We start from the raw sequence: 14,312 nt of genomic DNA, 5'->3' as shown, positions 1-14,312 counted from the left end.
CTCTTTTGAGAAATGGGTTTCAGTGCAGAATTCTGCTGGAGCAGCTCTATTACCATTCTAGTTTCCCCCTAATTTTGTGTGCTAGATTTTCAGCAGTAGCTGTTGGCTGTGCAGATTTAATAGCCTCCCACGTTCTTTCAGAAACCTGAGCAATACTCTCAATGCTTGACCAATCATTTGCCAGAATGTCAGCCTATCCATTGCCAGATCAAAATATCACATTCTGCATCAGGAAAATACCAAATGGTTTGCCAGACTGGGGAACTCCTGGCCTGTCCTGTGCCAAAACAAACCGTTAAATGCAAGGTTATAGTACCTGAGGCTGAGAGGAGGGATATTTCTCATTAAGGTTTGGTCATAGGCGCAATGTGCTCCATGGAAAACCTAAGGTCTGTGCCAGAAACCCTCCGAACTAAGTAACTGGGTCATCTCAAATGAGTTCTGGGCTCAGCCAGATTCTTTGAATTATGACAGTTGCAATAATGTTTTCTGACAGATGCTTGAAATGTGAAATTTGTAAAATGATCTACAGTTGTAATTGCGACTACACACTGGGTAATTTAACCCCTTCAGAGATCAACTACACCATAAAGCAGAGCTCTTCTGATTTGTAATGCTCAGGTTCAACCTTTGCTGTTAAGTAAAAAAACTGTATATAGGAAGGAGGGGACACATAATGTCTCTTCCCAGAGAGTATTATCCCCACTGCTACTATAGGCACCATCTCTCCCTACTATACCTGCTATCTCACAGTCACACTCCCTTCCCAGAGACTATTATCCACTGTTACTATAGACACCATCTCTCCCTACTATACCTGCTATCCCACAGTCACACTCCCTTCCCAGAGACTATTATCCACTGTTACTATAGACACCATCTCTCCCTACTATACCTGCTATCCCACAGTCACACTCCCTTCCCAGAGACTATTATCCACTGTTACTATAGACACCATCTCTCCCTACTATACCTGCTATCCCACAGTCACACTCCCTTCCCAGAGACTATTATCCACTGTTACTATAAGCACCATCTCTCCCTACTATACCTGCTATCCCACAGTCACACTCTCTTCCCAGAGACTATTATCCCACTGTTACTATAGGCACCATCTCTCCCTACTATACCTGCTATACCACAGTCACCCTCCCTTCCCAGAGACTATTATCCCACTGTTACTATAGGCACCATCTCTCCCTACTATACCTGCTATCCCACAGCCACAGTGTATTATCATGAATTCTAACAGAAAAGGAGGCCTGAGTCAGTGCATTTGCAGCAGACATCGTCAGTGTTGAGTGTGTCACAGGAACCCAAGCTTTGCCTACTCACAAATGTTCATTTCAGGCTGTTTAGATTGAAATATAACATAGCTGCTGCCTGATCTGGTTAGTATAACGAGAGGCAGGCAGGTTGGCCAAGCAGCGCTCCGTCTGTCTTGTTTAATATTAGAGGGCAGTTTGCGCAAAATTTGGCACCGCGTGCGGCGTCTCGCTCTCGTTCCGGAGTCTTTCATGTCTTATAAATGTCTTTACAAGCTGTGCACTTGCAGCGCTTTAAAAACCTTGGCGTGGGTTCAACCTGGAAAGTACTCTATGAAATAATTATTATTTGGGTAATAGAAATGGCTTTATCGCTATTGTGATTTGGTTGAAAAAATGTCTACGGCTTGCCAGGAGAGAAATAATAATAAAAAAATACAAATGTGTATAGAAATGAGCTTTGCTTGCATCCTGCGTCTAGTCTATACGAAACACAGCTGGCAAACTCATCTGCCTCACCTCACACACTCTCTGCCATTAAACTCCTCCATCTCCCCTCGAATCACATTTCAGCCCCTTTGGCTCAAGAGTCCATCACTATACAGTAGTTTTCAGTCTGTTTGCCATTTAGCTACAAATATTCTTCAGTCCTCTCATTCAATAGACCATACAACTCCATTTTAAACAATGCTTTTAAAAACGTTTTCCTTTTTCTCGGTTACAATTAAGCAGTTCTTTGTCTCTTATCGAGAAAACCTCAAGTCCTGAGCGTTCTGGATAACAGGTCCCATAACTACCTACCTACTGTGTTTATTATGATTACTTTATTAGCCAGAGGTACAACAGTCTAATGAAAATAAATATCCATCCTACGCTCTTGGTGGTCTCTACCCAAACTTCATATTTTATTGTGGTCGCCCCTCACTTTGGTGTCAGTGGCACTGCACATGCTCTGTTACGAAAACTTAAAGGGGTGGTTCACATTTACATTAACTTATATATGTTATAGAATGGCTACTTCTAAGCAGTTTTACAATTGACTTTCATTATTTTCTATAATTTTTCAGTGATTTGCCTTCTTCTTCTGACTCTTTCCAGCTTTCAAAGACAAAGCATCTAAAGACAAATGCTCTGTAAGGCTACAAATGTATAGTTATTGCTACTTTTTATTTTTCATCTTTCTATTCTGGCCTCTCCTATTTATATCCCAGTCTGTTATTCAAATCAATGCATGGTTGCTAGGGTAATTTGGACCCTAGCAACCAGATTGCAGAAATTGCAAACTGGAGAGCTGCTGAATAACAAGCTCCATTACCCAAAAACTACAAATAATATAAAATGAAAACCAATTGCAAATAGTCACAGAATATCACTTTTTATGTCATACTTAAAGTTAATTTAAAGGCGAACAACCTTTAATGGGCAGGCACTGACCAAGACTGTATGCATCTCCAACAGGGTGTCCACAAAGACTCCATGAGGAGCTTGGCTTGGTTAATGTTAATGTTGGTATAGCAGAGCTATATCATTTTCTAGCTAATCAATGAAGAAGTGTCAGAAGTGAGTCAGTCCCTTTAAATCCATCTTTTGGAAGCCTACTTGAACATTTCAACCTCCACAAGGCCTAAACAATTCTCTTTTTTTTTATGGTAGGAGTTGCTGGCAACCATGTCGGTGAAGCTGAGGTTCAGTTCTCCCAGTGACGGCCTTGGAGGAGTCGGCAGGAGCAGGTCCTTCGCTGGCTTTAGCACGTTACAAGTCCGAAAGACCTCGTAAGTAACGCAATTTGACTGCCAGCCCAGTTTTTCTCTGCTATAAATGTCTTTTTCTGAGACGCCCAGTCCTGGAAAACATTACAGCCAGTGTGATAGTTTCTCATTTTATTTTATTGGATCCACATAAATGTTCTTGATGGAAATTGATGTGATTAATGGAGTCTGGGGCCTGTATATTTTCTTTTTTTTTTTTTTTCTTTTAGTCTCTTATAAAGCTTTCCCTTTTGCCAGCGCTTCTGTATGGGGACACCAAGAGCACCTTGTGAGATATTGCAATACTCTGCTTTTTGCAGGTGTTTTCATTAAAGGAAAAATGTAGCTGAGTGCTAGTGTATAACCTGGTGACTCACCAGCAAATATACTGTCTTTATCTGTGCCCAAAAAGAATGTGTAATGTCTAGTATAAGTGAATGCTTGTGGCTCATTATATTACTCCACAAACCAACAGTCCTGTCCTGCTTTATGGCAGCTGAGATTCTAGCTATCTGTATAACAGAGCATTCTGTCCCAATGGCTGCACAGATTCTATCTGATCCCCATTGTAAGCAGCAGTCCTGTCCTGCTTTATGGCAGCTGAGATTCTAGCTATATGTATACCAGAGCATTCTGTCCCAGTGGCTGCACAGATCCTATCTGATCCCCATTGTAAGCAGCAGTCCTGCCCTGCTTTATGCCTGAGATTCTAACTATCTGTATAACAGAGCATTCTGTCCCAGTAACTGCACAGATCCTATCTGATCCCATTGTAAACAGCAGTCCTGCCTGCTTTATGGCTGAGATTCTAGCTATCTGTATACCAGAGCATTCTGCCAGAGTGGCTGCACATATCCTATCTGATCCCCATTGTAAGCAGCAGCCCTGTCCTGCTTTATGGCAGCTGAGATTCTAGCTATCTGTATAACAGAGCATTCTGTCCCAGTGGCTGCACAGATCCTATCTGATCCCCATTGTAAGCAGCAGTCCTGTCCTGCTTTATGGCAGCTGAGATTCTAGCTATCTGTATAACAGAGCATTCTGTCCCAGTGGCTGCACAGATCCTATCTGATCCCCATTGTAAGCAGCAGCCCTGTCCTGCTTTATGGCAGCTGAGATTCTAGCTATCTGTATAACAGAGCATTCTGTCCCAGTGGCTGCACAGATCCTATCTGATCCCCATTGTAAGCAGCAGCCCTGTCCTGCTTTATGGCAGCTGAGATTCTAGCTATCTGTATAACAGAGCATTCTGTCCCAGTGGCACATATCTGTAGCATTTAGAGAAAATAAAATATGTTACATAAAAAGTTTAAGGCTCATTAATACTAACTTAAATAGAAGATTGTGGCATATGAAAGTTTATATGTAAATCATCTTGAGGCAGAGCACTCTTGATATTCTGATTAAGCTGCACATGGCAAACAACTTGCTGATATGAAGTAATGTCCAGTGGGCTGGAGAGAAATATTGCAGATTGATGCTCAGCATGAAGTCTGCAAAAACAATAAACTGGCTGGCCAGCCAGGAAACCTCTAGGAAATAATCTATGGGACATTATGTAGAAACATGAATCATGTAACAGGTTCTCCAGACTTTGTTAGAAGGAATGGAAATGAAAGTGACTTCTTTTCCATCATATGCTGATTGTGAGTGAGATATAAAGCAGTTGCTTTTAATGGCCACTCTGTCTGCGTTTGCATTTTATAAAGCCTAGAAGATTATCTAAAGGGGATATGGGGTGTGAATATGAAAAATAGTCTGTCCATAAGGTATAAAAAGGCTTAAGCATGTGTTTGGTAACTATCAAGCTATAGTACATATGGATTTAAAATGGCCATACAAATGTCTGTATTCCCTAAGCAATCAGATTTATTTTGTCCAACAGACAGTCCCTCCGCAGAAGCTCGGTGAGGTCTAAAGTATCGGTAAAATCCGACAAGCTCTATCCCTCTCTGCGCAAGGGGTCGATCCGACTGGACCCACATCCACACCAAGTCAAGAAGATATTTGAGGCTCTAAGGAAAGGCTTGACGTACGTAATGCCTAATCCATTACATATGTCCATGTAAATGTCATTCATTGCAAGATTATGTTTGTATGAATATAAATGCATATCAATACATTTAAATGTACATGTCAATATACTGGTGTGCTGTGGAATTTATTCTCTCTTGCATAATATATATATATATATATATATATATATATATATATATATATATATATATATATATATATATATATATGTATATATATGTATATATATATATATATATATATATATATGTATATGTATGTGTGTGTGTGTATATTGTAATGCAAGAGAGAATAAATTCCATCCTGTGGGTTGAGGACCACACCAGTGTATTGATGTTATCCTCTCCCAACTGCTGGTCTCCCTAGGCCCACAAGCACTCAGATCTGCATGTTCTATATTTGTATGTATAATTTTATTTATTAAGAGCTATATGAATACACAGCACTGCACATGGAAACGAAGTACACACAGGGAAGACAAGCATATATAGGCATAATAATAAAAATTAAGTATAAATATACAGTGTTTAAGTTCCAAATCTAAGCTTTTTAGTGCAGTTGTGTTACACTGAAAGATCAGCTGCTCTTTCCCATGTACTCGTTGTCTCTTTGTGGCACCCAGTTGTGGTATTTTACACTGTTAAACAAGCTCAAATGTGGACTTTGGACATTATGGCAGGAACTAGTGTCCCTGTTTGATAATCTTATTCCAGTTCCTCTACGTTTATTTTTAAAATTCGCTTTTTCCCAAAGCAGTGAGTAAATGCCAATTGCAAGGAACACTTGTATGCATCTTAGTGTGGCAATGAAAGGTTAAACTGGAAAAAAGGGGCTTGAACCCCCACAAGTGTACCATAGCTGAGTCTTCTAAAGTATACATCAGAAATGTGTTTACAGGAGCAGAGAGTATATAATTTAATTGTACTATAGACAGAAGGGCAATGGCAAACCTGTTGTTAAGAACAGTATGGATGGAAGCGATTGGACCTTATAGATTCACATGTCCATATCAAGTGGATGACCAGTCACTTCAATCTTGCAAATAATCCTCCTTGACACACAAGTAGTTAGCTGGCCAGCCACAGTCTACCTTCCATTATGAAGGCCCAGACCATTCAAATGTAGGCACAGCATCAAAACTGTTATTAATAGCCACATTGAACCTAAACATAACAGGAGCCATTTATACCTTTTTTAGACAGATTTGTGATGCCCATTATAAGGCACATTCTTAGGCACAGTTCTCCAATCCGTGGTACACTTATGAATCAATCAGCAGTTGGCTTTTACTGATTTTGTAGAGTGACAGCACACATCCGACTGGTTGCTGTGAATTCCAAAAGCATTTTGCCAATGATTTCCCCCAAAGGAATTGTGATATAATTTCAATCCCAGAGATTTGAATTAAATTTCTGGCCAATGAAGTCTCTGTTTGAGGGCAGCAGCCAGTTCATATAGCCTCACAGCCTGATCCCCAAGCAGCTATGAGTATGTATATATAAAGAGTTACCGTAATGTACTTGCCATATTTTGCAGTGAATACCTTGAGGAACATCAAACACAGCTGGATTTCCTGTCCGGCCAACAGAAAGACATTAAAAGAAACTCCAGGCTGGTAAGATGGAATAACTTTTTACTAAAACATGTCAAATTCTTGGGCACCATCGAGGTCTTCCATTAAACGAGATTGCAACATGTCGGAGAGTTCTCTGGCACTTAGTTATCTTTGTGATGCCATGGCTCAGCTATAGAATGATTAGAATGTGTTGGTTAAATGTCTGTTAGTCATTAGGGAAAAAAAACTATCCTGAAAATAGATATCACGCATCCGTTGGATTTATCAGAACTTCAGCTGCATTCTCTATATAGGTTTTTTTGGGTGTGTGTGCCTAGGGTGTGCAGCTTTAATGGGGCGATCCTCTTGTGTCTAATGCTTGGGTGATATTTTATTTATAGCTAGCTTTGCAGAATAGTATATTTCTCTGAGAGTTTTAATCTTGAGGTTTAGTGCATCTATATGTTAGCAATATACTGGAAAATGAACTGACAGGCTTTTTATCATTTCAGGCCTATTTCTATGACCTCGACAAGGTAATTTCACTCCGTTCTGTTCACTCCGTTCTATTTTTTTTTTTACATTTCTCTCTCTCCCTTTTAACTTCCTGTTGTGTGGAATCCTGTCTCCCATCTGGTGTGTGTAAAACCCCATCCAGTCATGTAAATACATCAGCCCAGGGGAAGATACAGACCACATGGCCCTTTCCATATATCTGGCCACCTATATATGTCACATTTGTGTGTTGTTATAATGCGGCCTGTGAGGCCAAAGTGCAGCAGAATATTCCTGTAACTGTTATCACTGACTTTTTCTTTATCCTTTTATACCCTCATGGGAGGAACTTTCCTCTTTAAATCTGCATCATGTATTATATCCTTGATAAACTTCATGCCACCTGCAATAGGAACCTTTTATTACAGTTTAAGGAGAACAAAAGGTAGAATTTCTGGGGGGGGGGGGGGTGTCCAGTGATTCTAGTTATTTGCTACCCCAGGCCTATGATTCTGATCTTCCAAAAGTCCACTGCCCTTCAATGCCGACCTGTGTCCCCTTCTTCTATATATCTTCCAAAATACTTTCTTCCATAATTCACTTGTATATGGGACTGTCCCTAATAGATCATTCATTAGCCTCTTCTTTTCCAAACTCTTTTTTTCTTCATTCCTGAAGGAGATACGTTTAATTGAGCGGCACATCCGGAAGCTGGAATTTCACATTAGCAAGGTAAGATCTCTACCTCTTACACGGGGAGGCACATTTATCAATGGTAGGATTTCAAATTCAGTTTTTTTAAAACTCCCATCAACTCCCATAAATTCAACCAATCGAAATTTATTAATAAAATCGTATTTTCTCAGCTTGGACGAATAGAATCTACCTGAAAACTAGAATCGAATTCAATTCAGATTAGAACAATTCATTTTGACCCTTAATAAATCTGCTCCTAAAAGTTAAGCTGCTTTTTGAACACTGGTGGAAAAAACACATGCGACACTAGGAAACACTTATGTAAGGGATTATGTATTATTACAGATAATGTACCCCCTACTGTCAATGATAAGGATATTAGAAGTCACTGAGGGATTCTGTGACCATATAAAGACACAAGGCTGCAGGCTGAGTTATACAGGGAACTCCGAGTATCACTCATGTATTATAAGGGATAATGTACCCCTACTGTAAATGATAAGGATATTAGAAGTCACTGAGGGGTTGTTCTGTGACCATATAAAGACACAAGGCTGCAGGCTGAGTTATACAGGGAACTCCGAGTATCACTCATGTATTATAAGGGATAATGTACCCCCTACTGTAAATGATAAGTATATTAGAAGTCACTGAGGAGTTCTGTGACAATATAAAGACACAAGGCTGCAGGCTGAGTGATACAGGAACTCTGTGTATCACTCATGTATTATAAGGGATAATGTACCCCCTACTGTAAATGGATATTAGAAGTCACTCAGGGGTTCTTTGACCATATAGGGAGCTCTGAGGATCACTTTATTTTCTGAAAGTCTCCCTTTAAAGTGCGGTTTTGTTCCCCTTAATTTTGTAGTGCTTGTTTTCAATCCATTGTTGAAACAATGGATCAGAAGCCAGTTCCCTTTAGGTCTGTTAATGAGCTGTGGGTGGGTGGGTGGTTCACCTTAAAGTAAACTTATTATGTTACAGAATGGTTAATTGTTACTTTTCAATTGGTCTTCATTATTTACTTTGTATGGTTTTTATATTATCTGCCTTCTTTTGACTCTTTCCAGCTTTCAAATTCGGGTCACTGACCCCATCTAAAAACAAATGCTCTGTAAGGCACAAATGTATTGTTATTTTTTATTACTCATTATTCAGGCATTTCCTATTCATATTCCAGTCTCTTGTTCAAATCAATGCATGGTTGTTAGGGTAATTTGGATCCTAGCAACCAGAATGCTGCTGAAGAAAAAGCTAAATAACTCAAAAACCACGAATAATAAATGAAAACCATTTTGCAAAGTATCACTTTCTACAATCATACTAAAAGCTAATTTAAAGGTGAACAACCCCTTTAAGCTATATTGTTTCAGAAGTCAGAACAGTGGAGAGAATGGAAACATCTAGATCAGGGGTGTCCAAACTTTTGGCTCGCCGGGCCACATTGGAAAAAGAAAAATTGTCTGGGGCCACAAATGAAATACACAAACACATTTGATTTGTAAAAGTAATGGAAATATACAGAAAAGAACTACAATGCCAGTTGGATAACCAGATGGAGCTATACACTGGAATATGGGACACCTGGATATTAAATAGACTTATTATTATATTATTATTACTAACTGGCCAATGGGCAGAGTCCCTCCTCCTCCTATATCCTTTGCAACATGACGTTTCCTCAGGAACCAAGCTGGGCCGCATTCATATGCATCCTGGGCCGCATGTGGCCCTCGGGCCGCAGTTTGGACACCCCTGATCTAGATCGATATTGCTTTCAATAGCATTTTAATAACGTAGAGAATTAAAATAAAACCACTGGGGGGGTGCTGATTTGTCACCCCCACCGTTGATTATAATTAAATTTATTAATTTCCTACCCAAAGTAAAAAGGAGAGGAGCGTCAGCAATAGAGATGAGATACATTGGGGTGTCTTAGAAATTGGCAGCCTCCAGTTTTCTCATTTAAAACCATGGAAGATTTTGTGTGTGTATGGGAAATTTGCTTTGCATTACATTTTCTTTCATTTTGGCAATACAACAGTTTTGGGTGGAGTTTCTCTTTAAAATAAACTAAGTTGTCATTTGACTTGAGACGCTGGGGGCACAAATGTTTTCTTTTTTTCCCAGGATTGAGTTCAATTGCCACAATTCATCATGATACGGACGGTCGGTCATTAGGCAAACACAGCAAATGTTGGAATGTGACACTGCGATCTCTCTATGGAAGAATTTTTCTTCTCAGAAATAATTATTTTATCCGATATGATATACGGATGATATCCGTCTCTCTGGTGCCAGATTTCACAGAATATATGGGGTGTCTATTGAATAAATAAAGTATAATGTTCCTGCATTGCCGCAATTACTCCCTTATATCCTCTGAAACTGTAAAGGCATTTTGTAGAGGGAATAATACACCCTGAGGAGTTCCATGACCATTTGAGACTGAAGGCTGGGTGCTTTTTTTTTTTCACGAAACTCTGATATTGTACAGTAGGGGGTACATTGTTTGTTATAATGCACACGTTTTAGTCAGTCATGTGATACAGATGACATCCTTAATTATATCTGCTGTCATTCGTCAGATCAGTTTATATTATTTACAGTATATTGGTGGTTCTTGTGCAGGGTTCCCCAACCTTTTTTACTCGTGAGCCACATTCAAATGAAAAAGAGATGGGGAGCGATTGCCCAAATAAGGGCTTTGATTGGCTAATTGGTAGCCCCTATGTGGACTGGCAGTCTACAGGAGGCTCTGTTTGGCAGTATATATGGTTTTTATACAACCAAAACTTGCCTCCAAACCTGGAATTCAAAAATATGCACCTGCTTTGAGGCAACTGGGAGCAACATCCAAGGAGTTTTTTAGAGTCCTGTGCGGAACCAATTTGTTAAACCCGAACCCGGACCCGCAACTCGCATATTTACCCGCTACCCGACCTGACCCACAAGTATCTTATCCACGACCCGCTGACCATCAAGAAACAGGAAGTGCTGTCATTGTAAACCAAAAGTGACATCATTGGTAGTAGGCCTGATCAGAAAAAAAGGAGTAAAACTCGATATTGAGAAGACTCGCGACCTGACCTGCAAACCTGGAGAACCGCCGACCTGCGTCTATACCCACTCACGAAACTTCTGCCTGCAAGCCGCAGGTTTTTGCGGGTAACACGCTGGTATCCGACCTGCTGCATAACTCTAGGTTGGGGAGCAACATGTTGCTTACGATCCACTGGTTGGGGACCACTGCTCTTGCGTATTGTGCTATACCCTCAAGTGGAACACTCACTGCAGATCTCCAAAGTGTCCCCGAAAGCAGTGTCAGTTCCATTCGTAGGAAACATTGGGCTTTTTATGGGTGATCAGAGGTGCCAAGTACCTATGGTGTAAGGGCACCTCCATTGTGCTTTGGAACAGTGGAAACGCTTTCTCTGGAAGGATAATTGCCATTTCACCATCTGGCAGTCTGATGTGTTTCCTACTTTCTGGAACAGTTTGGGGGAGGCTTAATCCTGTTTCAGCCCAATAATGCCCCCATGCACAATGCTAAGTCCTAAGTAATGGGTTTGCTTCGATGGGAGTGGAAGAACCATCAAACTGAACTCCTGTGGCCATTATATAAAATACTAAAATTCAATTTAAAGTTGAACCACCCCTTTAATACAGTTATTCTGTCTAATCTTATTACTTCTCACCTGTTCCAAGGAGTACATAGGCCGCCCTTTTGCCCTGGTGTTGACAATTATATACAACAGTATTTAATTTTATAGATCAGGGCTGTCCAACTGTGGCCCTCCACATCAAAGAGATTAACTGGCCCCTGCATTGTTTAAACCTCAAATTCAGACTATTCTCCTGTATTGTTCACACATGTAACCCCCCCCTGCATTGTTCACACTTATGACACCTTTATGTTCACACCCCTAAAGGCCTGTACTGTTCACACCTGAGACCCAGACTGAAACTGCCCACATTGTTCACCTGTTCACACCTTATTCAAAATGCTAATGGGGCACCAGCACTGTGTCACTGTATGTAGTACATATTAGACTGGTCCTGATTTTCCTGTCTCCTGCTCTGTTCTGCCTTCACTATACTCCCTGTGTTTGCCATACTTTGTTTGCTCTTTGCACCCTGTGTGTGCCATACTCTCCCTGACCTATGATCCCTATGGAACATAAATCTGGTATTTGTTCTGGGGGTTTGTTAGCATTTGAAAATTATTGTTAGGTTAGTGTTATATCATATGCTGGGGTACTGTATTTAAACACAGGGGAGGAGGAGGCATATGGATTTAAGGGTATGTCTTAATATGACTTAACTTTTTTCACATATGAGTGATATCCCTGCCAGTGCCGGGTCAAGGTAGTTTGGCACCATAGGCAAGAGCTTCAATCAGTGCCCCCCTGTCCTGCATTACCATTTCCCTCCTTACCATGATGGTTTTTAAATAAAGAAAGCGAGAGAATGTACAACACTTTTTCATTTATATCACTGCCCCCTGTACCAGCAAGCCCAGCAGCCATCCATCATACAGCCCCCCTGTACCTGTGTCAGTAGCCATCCAGTAGCCATCCATTATACTGCCCCCCATACCTGTGCCAGTAGCCATCCATTATACTGCCCCCCATACCTGTGCCAGTAGCCATCCATTATACTGCCCCCCATACCTGTGCCAGGAGCCATCCATCATACTGCCCCCCATACCTATACCAGCAAGCTCAGCAGCCATCCATTATACTGACCCCCATACCTATACCAGCAAGGCCAGCAGCCATCCATAATATAGCCCCCCCCTTCTACCTGTGCCAGCAGCCATCCCTTATACTGCCCCCCATACCTGTGCCAGTATCCATCCATCATACTGCCCCCCCATACCTATACCAGCAAGCTCAGCAGCCATCCATCATACTGCCCCCCATACCTGTACCAGCAAGCTCAGCAGCCATCCATCATACTGCCCCCCATACCTGTACCAGCAAGCTCAGCAGCCATCCATCATACAGCCCTCCAGCAGCCATCATATTTCCCATAATTTTTACCTGTATCAGCAGCAGCCAAAAATAAATCTGATCACATCATATTGCCCCCAAGTATTTATGTACCTGTGCCAGCGCCCAGCAGCAACAGCAAACATATGGCCCCCAAATCTGTACCTGGCTGTGCTAGCAGGAAGCTTCACACTTTCACAGTAATAGAAAGAATGTCTTCAGTTGAGTGCAACTGTGTAAGGCTGAGAGTAGCAAGCATGAGCCACGCCAAGCAGCCCCCCAGCTCTCTTCCTCTCTCTGTCATCCAACCACATCAGTAACGTCATTGACGCGTATATGCACGTCGCACTGCCGCACTGCACTGAAGGAGCTATTACTTGCTGGCAAGAGAGAGAAGGTGAAGGAGGGGGATTCCACCTGACTGTGACCATGATTACTGAAACAAATTATTAAATAAACGCTTGAAAAAAAACCCCCATTAAAAGTGCCCCCTTAATGATGGCGTCCTAGAGAGCTGTCTGCTCTGCCTACCCCTAGTTCCGGCCCTGATCCCTGCAGTGAGCACCAACCATCTGTTTTTTTGGTGTGCTATTAATGTGGACATGGTCTTGCGGTAACATGGGTGTGGTTTAAAGTGGGGGTGGTCTAATAACAGGGAGTGGCTAACACTGGCTTCCATTATCGGCCCTCCACCATGTAGATTAGAAAAATTCTAGCCCTCTGTACCATATAAATTGGACAGCACTGTTATAGATACTTGCTAACATACATCCTGCCTGTTCCTCCCTGCCATCACAATCTGGTATTTTCGTCAGTGTCCTTGTCGTCCTGCACATGAATAGCGTGTGTAAAATGTTACAGGAAATAGCTTTTCTCTTTCTGCGTAATTTACAGAGTTTTCAGGAAGATAAAGACTTTTCTAGGTTACAGCTAAAGGAAGCCTGATCATTTGCAGACGTGCTTTATGGGAGTAATTTATGGTGTATTTAGTGACACTTTCCAGGACTGGATGTTCTCATATTAGAGAAGAAAACCAGTTGTATATTGTGGCAGCACAGACTGTTTTGTTTTTTTTTCCCCATTCAGATGTGTTTGTGCAAACCTGTATAAATGTTACAAATAATATCAGAGGTGCGGGAATCTTACAATCTCATAGTGACAAGGTTTTCAGCAATGAGACTCCTTGATGCCCATTTATCAAAGTCCAAATTTATCTCAATATTTTCTGAAAACAACTCCGCACCTTTTCTTTTCTCTGTATTTATCAATACACTCTCCCACTGATTTTCCACCTGAAAACTACTTTCTGATTTTTGCCCGAAAACCACAAAATCTTTGCATGAAAATAAATCTTTGGGACTTCTCCCTTTGATTTATATGCAACCTTGGCAGGTCCGGATTTTAAGATTCTGACTTTTTCCATCCTCTGGATATAATAAATCCTGAAAAATTTGTGGGTTTTTTTCCCACAAAAAATTAAGATTTTGTAGTAAAAAAAACTCATTTTTTGGGTTTTTGG

At 41.0% G+C, this 14,312-nt stretch overlaps 1 protein-coding gene across 5 annotated transcripts in view; it reads left to right on the top strand.

Moving 5' to 3' along the window:
• Positions 1-14,312, top strand: part of ripor3.L (RIPOR family member 3 L homeolog) — a 95,335-nt gene that overhangs the window by 39,821 nt on the left and 41,202 nt on the right. For 4 of the 5 annotated variants that reach the window (XM_018234603.2, XM_041575755.1, XM_018234604.2 and 1 more), the window contains 5 exons: positions 2,919-3,037; positions 4,899-5,045; positions 6,587-6,665; positions 7,118-7,141; positions 7,779-7,832. In XM_018234603.2, the coding sequence (XP_018090092.1) occupies positions 2,934-3,037; positions 4,899-5,045; positions 6,587-6,665; positions 7,118-7,141; positions 7,779-7,832 (408 nt within the window). In that variant the 5' untranslated portion in view covers positions 2,919-2,933. 5 annotated transcript variants of the gene reach the window in all.

This window comes from Xenopus laevis, chromosome 9_10L (genome assembly GCF_017654675.1).
Source record: "Xenopus laevis strain J_2021 chromosome 9_10L, Xenopus_laevis_v10.1, whole genome shotgun sequence".
In the NCBI taxonomy this organism is placed as follows: domain Eukaryota; kingdom Metazoa; phylum Chordata; class Amphibia; order Anura; family Pipidae; genus Xenopus; species Xenopus laevis.
The sequence above is the reverse complement of the archived record's forward strand: the minus strand, read 5'-3'. Positions and strand labels throughout refer to the sequence as shown.